Below are 12,111 nucleotides of genomic sequence, written 5' to 3'. Positions count from 1 at the left end.
GTAGCACAAATATCTTCAGACTATTCAGATTCTACAGTGCCAGTTTAATTGGTATTGCTCTTAAAAGGGATTATTTCATGAAGACAACCACTACTGATATGCCCTATTAGGGCATATGAACATTTTAGAGAATGGCTCTCTGGATATTCCTCTAATAGCAGTTCCTCGTCTTGCAAACTTCAGCCATCCATTTGTCACATAGACGGCCATTCATTTGAATGGCTGCCACGTAATACTACATTTCCCTCCCTATAGCAACAAGATCAGCTGCTTGCAGAGGTTGTGAGGAGCCAGCAACACCAACTCTCATGTGAACGTGGTGGCCTCATCAAAGAAACAAGCCTTACCTCTTTTAGCATCTATTGTCTTGTCTTGATTCTTCAGGTTACTGCTAAGGGCTTGACTAGAATTCTTTGCAGGAGCAGATTTTGACTTTCGAGATTCAAACAATTCTGCATCCATATCATCCAAGTCCTATAAAGAGAATAGGATACTCCATGTAAGCGTTGACCAAAAGACAAGTAGACCATGTAGTAAATTACATGATGGCAAAAAACTCACACATGGATATAAAATCACCAGATCTACAGATCATATTGTACAAGACGTAACACATGGGAGATTCAGTTGAATGGATTTTAACCTTCCTGTACAATCTGAATGAGATGCGATATAAGGTGGTTGTTTGCTGCTGTAGTACTGGATAGTCTGCATGACTTAAGGTACCTTTTTTATACGGGGTGATTATAGCGCATATTAATGGTGGAAGCCGCAAGTTTAGGTTCTACATATAATGTTAGCAGAAGATGAGTTCAGAAGCAAGGAATGCTGTAGTGTACATTATCTCAGTACAGGAAGTGAGGACTACCTCATTGAGATGTTATTTTGGCATGAACATCAGGGGTTCAGGGTGCTGTTCATGTGTCATAGCAGCCTGGGGTCTTCTGAAGGCCCCCATGTCTGCCATGAATGATTGCCTGATAGAACATGGTATAATGCAATACTAAAGTTTTGCATTACACTGTACAAGCAATCAAATGATCGCAAAAAAAAAAGAAAAGAAACAGTTTTTAAAGTAATTTTTACTTTTTTTTTATTTAAGTAAACAATTAAAAAAGAAAAACCCTTTTCCCAGTTGTCTCATCAAAAAATAAGAAAAAGAAAAATTTGTTTTCACCGAGTCTGCAAAAGTCAAGATTATTAAAATATCGCATTATTAATCCTGCATGGGGAACACTGGCAGAAAAAAATATTTTTCCCTCATTTCTTCCCACTTAGATATGTTTATGTTTTTCAGCACATTATATAGTACATTAAATAATACCAATAAAAAATACAACTTGTCATCTTGCAAATAACAAGCCCTCATGCAGCTCAGTAACCGGATCAATAAAAGTTACAATTATTTTTTTGAAAGTGGGGAGGAATAAAAGAAAATGAGAAAACAAAAAGGGCTGCAGCGGGAAGGGGTTAAATATTGTGCACAGTTGTCTTTTATAGCAATAACCTAATATACCTGCATTAACAAATATGCTCCATTTGCTTTGCATCTATAGTGAAAGTCATTATAAAATCCTCCAGCTTAGTGACTCAAGGGGTTCCATTTCCTAAATGAATCATTGTTAATGCACACATTTGAGGATAAAGCTGCAAAATACATTTTCTATTCCTCAGAAAAGCCGGCAGTTCTCTGTCTGTACAATTTAAGAATAAAGCCATAAAGGGCGCGAGTTGTAGACGTGACATCATCATACATGTATGTTATCGCAAAAAGACGAAGCCAGAAACTACTTCAATAAGCGTTAATCTTTATTAAACCAATCATAAAAATAGTACATTCACCAAGAGGTGTAAAAATTGCGTAAAAACAGCACAGAAAAAAAGATTACACCAAATTTTTACACCAGTTTTTTTCATGCGCATAAAAAAAAACCAGTCTGAATACACCAATACAGACAGAAAATACACCCATGTGAATGAGGCCTTAAAGGAGTTGTCCGGTTACTGGACAATATGTCCCCTTCAGTGCCTCCTGTGCTAAAATAAGAGGAGCAGTACTAATCTGTTCTCTGCGGCGATCTAGTGCTGCAGCCCCGCCGTTGCCCCAGCATTTGTTATGACAGGTGAGGTCACCAGAAATCAGGTGACCACTGCAACCAATCAAAGGCTGCAGCATCACTGCTCGTTCTTCTTCATCAGCGCTCACTTCCTGAGGATCATGATGCCAGGAGTTTGGGAACGAGACGCTGCAGCCTCTGATTGGCTACAGTGGTCACCTGACATCTGGTGACATCATTTGTCACAACGAATACCATCGACCACAGCGGGGCTGCAGGGCTGGATCATGGCGGCAGAAAAAAGATAAATACTGCGCCTCTTCTTATTATAACACAGGGGGCACTAAATGAGACATGTTGCCCAGGAACCGGACAATCCTTTTAATTTGAGATGAATGGGTCCTTATTAATTCGATATTCTGGATTACTGGATGTGAAAAAGGTTAAAAAAAAAGTCCAATGTAAGGACAGTGAACTTTGAGGAATTACGCCCCAAATAATCTAACAGACATTTCCTATCTTGTCATATTGCTGGGAAAAAAAGTGTTGGTTTATTAAACGTTCTGGATTATTGGATGGCAGTAAATAGGAATTCATTACTAGGATATAAAAGTTCAGTAATGCACTTTTCTATGAAATGTAGGTATTGGGTCTCAGAAATTAGATTTACCTTCAGGTTTTCAAGCAGAGCCTGTGCATCTCCATCAGAGACATCCGACTCCTGTAGACAGGTGACACAAGGATCAGTAGTGTACGGCCGAATTCAGAGGAGCGGATGAAAACACATCCGTAATACAGACCAAATTTGTTCAGAAACTGAAGGGGGGAGTTTTACCTGGTGCAATCTTTTCTCCCACTTCTGCGGCTGATCTGCTTCTTCTAGGACCCCTCTGCAGAATTCCAAGATGACCAAGACGGCGGTTACTACATGACACACACTGCTTTCTGATTGACAGTGCTGCTCACGTGACTAGCACTGGCCAATCAGACAGCATGTAATGTGTTAAAGTACCAGTGCACCGTTGCTAGTCAGTGTGCATCAGGCAGTCCAACATTCTTCATGGTCTTCTTGGAGAAAGGAAGAGTGGCTCCAGAAACAAGCAGATCAGCGTCCGAACAGGAAGAAAGGGCAGCGACAGGTAATATAACCCCCCTACCCTCCCATACGCACCCATTCCTTGTCAAATTTTGTCCCAGAACCAGATGGTCGTTTAATGTATAAGAAACAAAAACATTAGGAGGAAGAAATGAGATCAGCAACTGAGATCAGCGAAGGTGGATGAGAAGATGCACAAGAATAGGTAAAGAAGTCCAAGTTAAACAGACAAGATGCAAGAACCAGTGAGGCCTTATCATAACTGAAGATGACAAAAAATGAGGACAACTTAGGACAAGGTTATGGCGACATACACTTATAGAGATCTGGTAGCTCTCCTAACCGGCCTGTTAAGTAAATACTGGTACTTGTCATGAGATAACGACTAGGGAGTAACTTTTCTTCTTCCAACACTGCATATTACATGTCCCGTTCTTGCGTGAGACTCGTACAAAAATAGGAAAAATTTACTGTAAAGCTGTATGCAAATAATCCTGGATCATGAATGTCGTTAATGTCTTAAAAATTGAAAATGACAAAGAATTTAAAAAAAGCACGTTTACACCTAACAATTATCGTGCAAACCACTGGACTGAATGATTATTAGCACTATAATCGCTACATGCTGCCTTCTGTCACTACAGATGATCTTAAGGTTATGTTCACACAGGCTGAATTCTAAATGCGAACTTCAATGAAAATCTGCCTTAGAAATCCACTCGGTCGCTGCAGATTTTTACATGTTTGAGCTGCCGACCTGCCAGCGCATTTGGTCCAGTAAATGGGAACAATCCATATGTGGATTTTGACATGGATTTTGTGTCAAATAGTTACAGGTTACTTTTTTCATGTGGATTTTACATCTGTGTGTGAAAAAAAAATTAGACTTCAGATGTGGATCTCGCCTCGGATTTGAAAGGAATCCGCTGCAACAAACACCATCAGCCTAAGAGTCCACAAAACCTCATCCACAGCTCCGGTTCTGGTATTCTAGTGCACATTAATCTTTTTTTTGTCTCTTTTCTTCCCTCAGTAGTCTTCTTGACAACGACACATCTTTCAGGACCATACTTCAGGATAAGAGTCCAAAAGGGGCCTGGGTGTCTTTCCTGAGCGATACAATATTATATACTATCATTAATAACTCCAGGGATTATTTCGATTACCAGATTGAAGTTGGGAAGGATTTTTTTTTTTACCTTAAATAGGGAGAAATGGCTTCTACCTCATTGGGATTTTTTGGTCCTCTTCTGGATCAACATTGGGGGGGGTGATAGGTTGAACTGGATGGACATAGGTCTAATCAGCCTTGCATACTAGGTTACTTTACTTAACAGTTTTCTTCTTAGTTGAATGAAGGACAGAAAGATTTCTAGATCTGAAAGAGTTGAGCTTTCTCCTATGTTTTGAAGGTGAAAGTTTTCAGCCCCATCTATCAGAAGGGGGTAATTTTGGCAGTCTTCAAGGGGTTGCATAGTTGTAAGGAAGCGTTTAATTTAGGAAAGTCCTGCTTTTTCAAAAACCAAAAAGACGCATGTACAGTAGCAATATCAATCTCTGTTCACTGAGGGTACAACACCGACCTATCTAAAAAAAAGGACACAACAGACCCTTCTGGCTTTTCCTGAAAGTACCACTGTAGACCAGGCACGGTGCAAAGAACACAACTCAACCAGGAGTGCAAACCCCACTTAATAGCAGAGGTGAAGTAAAAAAACCCCAAACTGTTTCACCTACTATTGATCACTGGCAATAAGGAGGCAGATTTAGGTTGGACCAACTTCTTGAGCAAGTTCAAATTCAGAAATGACCCTTACCTCTGCTGCTTCTTTGGCAAGTTGACTGAAGAAGTCATCATCAAGTAATGACCTGTGTCAAGGAACAACATGATAAGTATTTAGGTGCAAACATATATTTTACGAGTTACCGTTTTCTTATAATGGAGGGCACAATATGGGGTAATGGAGGGTATATGGAATACCTGGACAGTCTCCAGATGACTGCCATTGATAGCAAGTTCCTTCAGGGATAAACACTTCTGGCAGATTATTATTTCCCTCTTCCTATTGAGATAAACACGCACACTTAGCTGTTCTGAGCAGAAGCTTTATGGGGGAGATCACTGTCAGCCAACAACCATTTTATGTGCATGGACCAAGTTATAGTATAACTGCACTTTCATGTAACTTTTCAGGATAAGCTGTAATGTGTGTATGTATTTCTAGCCATTATATGACTTGTAGCCTGCATTTTTCACTACTTTTCCTCTCTGCAGGCTGTACAATCAATTTTCAGTTCTCTCTAAGCAGGTGGATGAGCCTGCCATTATTTTATGTTCTATACACTGCACAAGGAGAAAACTGCACATTCTACTCCCTAACCCTTTATAGCACATGCAGAGAAATAACATAATCATGGAGACACTGTTCAGGAGTACCAAGCAGTTGAGGTGTGATTTCAATACTGTAAATCACTCGCCATTAGCTCCAGTAGTGAGTCTATCCTCCACCTCTACTCTGCTCTTCATAGATGCCTATGAGCAGTATGAGTCATTTCACTTGGCAACAGGCAGTGGACAGCAAATTAGACAGAAGGAAGATCCCCTAGTGGCCAACACTTCAGATTTTTCATCACAAAAACATTATTTTAGGTAAAGAAAGGGATTTGAACTTTTGCTAGATATTACACTGGTATTATATTAACATAAGTTATCTCAAAGTGTACTGACCATTTAAACGCATGCTATTCTGCTTTGTTTCAACTGTTCATGGGCACAGTAGAGGTTAAAAGATTATTATCATCTTTAACTTGCTTTTTGAATAAAAAAAAAATTAAGAGAATGGAGATAACATAACTGCTGAGATGGGCATACCTCTTTTAGCTGCAATCTTTGCAAGAGAGCTGATCAAGGCTGCCTGCACACGGCAGAGCCGGATTCGGCATGCGGAATCCGGTCCCAGCAGCAGTGTCCCTGCATACCTGCTTTCTTCAATCTTCATCTGTACTGTGGATAGTCCACACAGCTCACCATCGAAAATTCACAGTACAGACTTTTTTTAAACTGCTACTTATCCCGCGGAATCCGGGGGCCGTCTCCAATGTAAATTAAGATAGGGGTTGCGGATCAGAAGGCTTCCAGTGACTTTGATGGAAGCCGTCTGTGTGGACACCGCAGGACAATGGAGCATGCTGCGATTTTAAGGCCTCATGCACACAGGCGGATTTTTGCTGCGGAATCCGGAGTGGGCGATCGCCTACGGATTCTGCAGCACTAACCCTCCATAGCATGCTATAGAAAAATGATTCTTCATGCACGCGAGCAAAAACCAATTACTGTTTCCACTCGCAGATTGAAAGAAAAAAATAGAAATTAATTATTTTTTTTAAATCGCAGCATGCTTCATTTTACTGCGGTACCCGTACGGATGACTTTCGTTGCAGTCAATGGAAATCGTCCGTCTGTAACTGACATTGTGGACGGGCTGCAGATTCCGCGGGAAAAGCAGGAGCTTTAGAAAAAGAAATCTGTACTGCGCATCTCCGATATGGCGAGCCGTGCAGACCAGCCGCAGTACAGAGAAAAAATACAGGTACACGCAGATGCTGGCCGGGCACAGGGTCAGATTCCGCTGCAGGCTCCAACCCGCCCCTGTGCATGCGGCCTAAGGGAGTTGTCCAATTTGCTCAAGAAAACACAACCACTGATTAGTGGCAGCAGCCACCAAAGCTTTCATGCTGTGTTGGCAGGGGTTGGACAGGTGAGTAGTTTTTTTGCTTTTAAAGGGGTTGTCCCGCGCCGAAACGTTTTTTGTTTTTTTTTAACCCCCCCCGTTCGGCGCGAGACAACCCCGATGCAGGGGTTAAAAAAAACAAACCGGGTAGTACTTACCCGAATCCCGGCGTCTTCATACTCACCTGCTGAAGATGGCCGCCGGGATCCTCTCTCTCTGTGGACCGCAGGGCTTCTGTGCGGTCCATTGCCGATTCCAGCCTCCTGATTGGCTGGAATCGGCACGTGACGGGGCGGAGCTACACGGAGCCGGCATTCTGCACGAGCGGCCCCATTGAAGACAGCAGAAGACCCGGACTGCGCAAGCGCGGCTAATTTGGCCATTAGAGGCCGAAAATTAGTCGGCACCATGGAGACGAGGACGCTAGCAACGGAGCAGGTAAGTATAAAACTTTTGATAACTTCTGTATGGCTCATAATTAATGCACAATGTACATTACAAAGTGCATTAATATGGCCATACAGAAGTGTATAGACCCACTTTATTTCGCGGGACAACCCCTTTAATTTTAGGAAATTTGCTAATTCTATTTTGAACAATCAGACAGCCCCCTTCATGTATACCGTCTGTGTAACCTAACTAAATGGTTTTTTTCTGCTTCATTGGAAGTACACTTTAACACACTTACTTTTTGGCAGTGCTGGACAAAACAGTAGCCCGATTTCTGCTGGTGGACGCTGATGTCAGAGATGATGCTTTCCGTGGCCTTGGTGGAGATGGATCTGTGAACAAGACAGCATTAAATAACACAACTCTGCCTTCTTCAGCTCAGATGCTACATATAAAGTACAGTACATTATACACACATTATTAAAAAAATCCCTATCCTAGAAGGAGTTGTCTGAATCCAATGACCCTTTATATGTGATTGTAATGTTAACCCCTTAATGACATGGCCTATTTTGGCGTTGAGGACCAAGCGATTTTTTGGTATTTTTCCATCTCCATTTTTCAAAAGCCATAACTTTTTTATTTTTCCGTGGACGCGGCCATGTAAGGGCTTGTTTTTTGCGTGGCGATCTGTAGTTTTTATCGGTGCCACTTTTGGGTATATAGACAATATCGTAAATTTTTTTTTTTTTTTTTTTAATGATAACAGGGAGAGAAAACGCATCAATTCTGCCATAGATTTTTTTTTTTTTTTACAGCGTTAATCATGCAGCATAAATGACACACTAAAATTTTTCTGCGGGTCGGTACGGTAACAACGATACCAAAATTGTTATATTTTTTTTAGGTTTTTACACTTTTTTGCAATAAAACCCCCTTTTTTTGGAAATCTTTTTTTTTTCTCTATAGCTGCATTCAAAGTCCTGTAACTTTTTTATTTTTCTATGTACGGAGCTCTTTAAGGGCTTATTTTTTGCGAGACGAGCTGTAGTTTTTATTGGTACCATTTTGGGGAATGTACGGCTTTTTTGATCACTTTTATTGCATTTTTTGTGAGGCAAAATGCTAAAAATTAGCATTTTGCCTCTGTTTTTTAGCGTTTTTTTTTACGCTTTTTGTCGTACAAAATAAAAAGCGTTTTCAACTTTTTGTACACGTCGTTACGGACGCGTCAATACCCAATATGTGGGGTTTTAGTTTTTTTTCCCTTTTTTTATGCTAATATTAGAAAAAGCATAAAAAAGGGGTTTTTTACATTTTTTTTTTTTACATTTTTCTTTTTTTTACACTTTTCTTTTCTTTTTTTTTATACTATTTGAGTCCCTCTGAGGGACTTACATCACTGTGCCTATGATCGCTGTCATAAGGCATGGCAGAGCTACTGCTCTGCCATGCCTTATCGCTTGTACAGCGATTATAGGCACAGGCAATACAGGACGCCAGTGTCTGGCGTCCTGTTGCCATGGTGAAAGGCCGGGCTCTCGCGATAACATCGCGAGTTCCGGCCGGAGACACACAGGGATCGCGATCCCTCTGTGAACTCTTTCCCTGCCGCGATCTACTTAGATCGCGGCAGGGAAGGGGTTAACAGCGGCGGGCGCATCTCCGATGTCCCCCCGCTGTTGGAGCGGGACGCCGGCTGTGACTGACAGCCGGCTCCCGCTGCGGGATAGCGCGGGATCACATGTGATCCCGTGCTATCTCCAGGACGTACCAGGTACGTCATGTTGCGGGAAGTACCAGGCTGCCATGACGTACCAGGTACGTCCAGGAGCGGGAAGGAGTTAATATAGGTAAGTGATTACAGGATCAGCACAATGATGTCCCGTGTCTCTGGATGGCAGACAACGAAACAGTTGGAGCTGTTCTTAATTGTCGGGCAATCAGATAATTCCCTCTACTGGTGGTCTATTAAGGGCGTCCTGAGCCCAGTCACCTGTGTGTGTGCCCTCATGCATCCACTGCTCCCAACACCCCCTAACAGTCTGGTCAGAACGGCACAGTCGTCAGGCAATTCATCGATACAACCATCCATATGACCATCAAAAGTCACACACAACTTTTTAAAAACATTGAGGCCGCTTGTGAGTTGTGGTAGCGCAACAAATTTACAATGACTCACAGGAAACTGTGGTCCCCCATGAAGCGGTAGACTTATGTCTCTAGGCAGCCTGACTCACCATCATCACCAAGAAGATCTCCAAGGACATCATCGATAGAATCTGGGGACAAAGAGTGAGAGCTTCTGTATCAGTATCAACTGCGGTTGCAAATAATGCCAGACTGAGTATATCAATAGAAGCAAAAGTGTAAGAGGCAGAGAAATGAATCAGCATACGTTCACATTACATTCAGGTGCTTTATGTCCGTTTTATAGATTATATATAACTGAAGTAAGTGAGGAACACCAACAGAATGCAAACTAAAGGCCCATTTACGCGAGACGAATGTCGGGCAAACAATGCCCAGCACTCGACCCCGCACATACTCGCTCCCGTGCTGTTACACAGGAGCAAGTATCCCTGGCTCTCTGACAAAGCGGCTAGCAAGGGGCTGAGCAGCTGGAGGAGATTTCTCTTCTTGCTTTCCCCCGCCCCTCTCCATTCACTTAACACAGTGGATGCTCAGTACTGAACGGCTGCTATTTACACTGAACGATCATCATTCAGGATTTTAAGCTGCATAAATGATGGACGATGAGCTCAGTGTAAACAGCAGCTGTTCAGTACTGAACGGCCGCTGTGTTAAGTGAATGGAGAGCGGCGGGGGAGAACGAGGAGACAAATCTTCTCCAGTCACCCCACTGCGAGTCAACGATACTCGCTCCTGTGCAATAGCATTGGAGCGAGTACATGCAAGGACAAGTGTCGAGCATCGTTTGCCTCACATTCATCCCGTGTAAATGGGGTTTAAAATCAAAGGGCTTGTATGGGAAGGCAATGAATTGGCTGTCGTCCTTGTAGCCTGTGGAGGTCCGTCCTAGGAGAGGAGTATGCATGTGTACAATGGAAGGAGCGGAGTGTATTGTCCCATTGTTCAGAACCGTGTAGCTCTAAGCTCCGACCCTGCCTGTGGCTTCACCTCTTTGATTAACCAGTGCAGCCCACATAAGCAGTGTTGACCAGTCAAAGCAGCATGTAGCGTCTTAGACTAGTGAAGTGCACCAATACACAGTTTATGGCTGCTTGCACACAGGCGGATTTGCATTGCGGAATCCGGAGCGGGCGTCCGCCTCTAAAGTTCACAGCTAATACCACCCATAGCGTGCTATGGAAAAGTGATTCTTCCTGCACATGAGCAGATATCAATTGCAATTTCCGCTCATGGAGGGGAAAAAAAATTAAAAATCGCAGAGTGCTCCATTTCTGAGCGAATTCAACGCAGCCAGCTTACAATGAGGTCGATGGAAGCCATCCAATCCACGCCCCCTCTGAAATTTATATTGCGGAAAGGTTGTGGATTCCGCGCCATTACTAGGTGATGACACGGGAAAAGCAGGAGTTAAAAAAAAAATCTGTACTGCGCACGTCTGACAGCGAGCCGTGCGGACCATCTGCAGTACAGATGAAGCACAAAGAAAGCAGGTATGTGCAAACGCTGCTGCTGCCAGGGCGGGATTCGGCATGCAGAACCCCATCCGCCCGTGTGCAGGTGACCTATATCAGGTAGTAGGAGAAGGGGTTCAGCCATCTGCATTTGTGCAGGCACAGAGGGTGGCATTAATGATTACAATAATATATATTTGGGGTATTGTAGTTGTTTTATTGGATTGGGATTTTGTATATAAATAATTACTTTTTTTTCCCCTTTGTCACCAGTAAGGTCATTTTTTTATTTTGTTTTTGGAGGAAGGGGGAGACATCCTTGTATGTAGATCAGTCCTGTAAGTAAACTATAAACTGGCATCCACAGGATAGTATCCGCCTGCAAATCCGCAATGCAGAACGAACGGAAATCAAAGTCGAAATAAAATCCGCACCAATTAGCCGAAAAGAAAAACACCACAAATTTGCAACAAACAGAAACTTTTATGCCTTGTGGATTTCAGGACGGTCTAAATGAAAGAAGCGACAGATCAGGCGAATCCAAAACGCCTATTGCGCAATTAAAAGCAGCTCTTCGCTCTGCAGATTACTTCTCCTCCTTTGATGGACGAGATATTGGCGCGATTTACCTTCCCCAGCATTCCTTCATATGTGGCTCTACAGCTACCATTGAACTACAACTTCCAGCAAGCCTTCACAGATGCATGCTGGGAGCTGTAGCTTCAGACTAGCCAGAGCGCTGCATTTTGGGGGAACACCGCCATACACCCTCAAATTATAGCATTTGCATTTCCCAAGATGCTGCAAAACTAAAATTGTCACAAAATGCCATGGTGGGTGAAGCTTGTGAAATAGTGGCGTGGCCCTTTAAGAGGCTGCCGGCCATGGATGGAGCAGGAGCAGGACGAGCAGGGCTCTCTCACCTTTGAATGGAGTCTTGTTTTTGGAAGCCTGGAATATAAAACACAGACGAGTAAATCACTAGTGGTCGGACTGCCATGATGGCGGAGTACATAGCGCTGATGCTGGGGCTCACCATACTGCTAGGCTGCGGTCCCCTCAGTAACCATGGCTACAGCACACACAGCACCGGCGTCTCCCTGTTACCATGGCAGCCGGGGTTTCCCAGTCTCCTCCCCTCCCGCTAACTGCACTCAGCATTCTACGCGCCACTGTTAGGTTTAATCCCGTGTACTTCCGAGTCACATGGTTAGGGCGCACATCACTTCCGG

The 12,111-nt window shown here is 43.1% G+C and overlaps 1 protein-coding gene across 1 annotated transcript in view; it reads right to left on the bottom strand.

The window, feature by feature from the left end:
* The window catches only part of FBF1 (Fas binding factor 1), a 47,470-nt gene extending 35,390 nt beyond the window's left edge, over window positions 1-12,080 (bottom strand). Inside the window, exons 1-7 of the mRNA XM_066587283.1 lie at window positions 11,916-12,080; window positions 11,803-11,830; window positions 9,515-9,556; window positions 7,573-7,666; window positions 4,971-5,022; window positions 2,728-2,778; window positions 348-474 (exon numbers count right to left, since the gene is read on the bottom strand). Coding sequence (XP_066443380.1) covers window positions 348-474; window positions 2,728-2,778; window positions 4,971-5,022; window positions 7,573-7,666; window positions 9,515-9,556; window positions 11,803-11,830; window positions 11,916-11,918 — 397 coding nt within the window. The 5' untranslated portion in view covers window positions 11,919-12,080. The remainder of the gene's footprint in view (window positions 1-347; window positions 475-2,727; window positions 2,779-4,970; window positions 5,023-7,572; window positions 7,667-9,514; window positions 9,557-11,802; window positions 11,831-11,915) is intronic.
* Window positions 12,081-12,111: the final 31 nt, after the last annotated feature.

This window comes from Eleutherodactylus coqui, chromosome 13 (genome assembly GCF_035609145.1).
Source record: "Eleutherodactylus coqui strain aEleCoq1 chromosome 13, aEleCoq1.hap1, whole genome shotgun sequence".
Lineage (NCBI taxonomy): Eukaryota > Metazoa > Chordata > Amphibia > Anura > Eleutherodactylidae > Eleutherodactylus > Eleutherodactylus coqui.
Note: the sequence above shows the minus strand (reverse complement) of the source record. Positions and strands in the feature narration are given on the sequence as shown.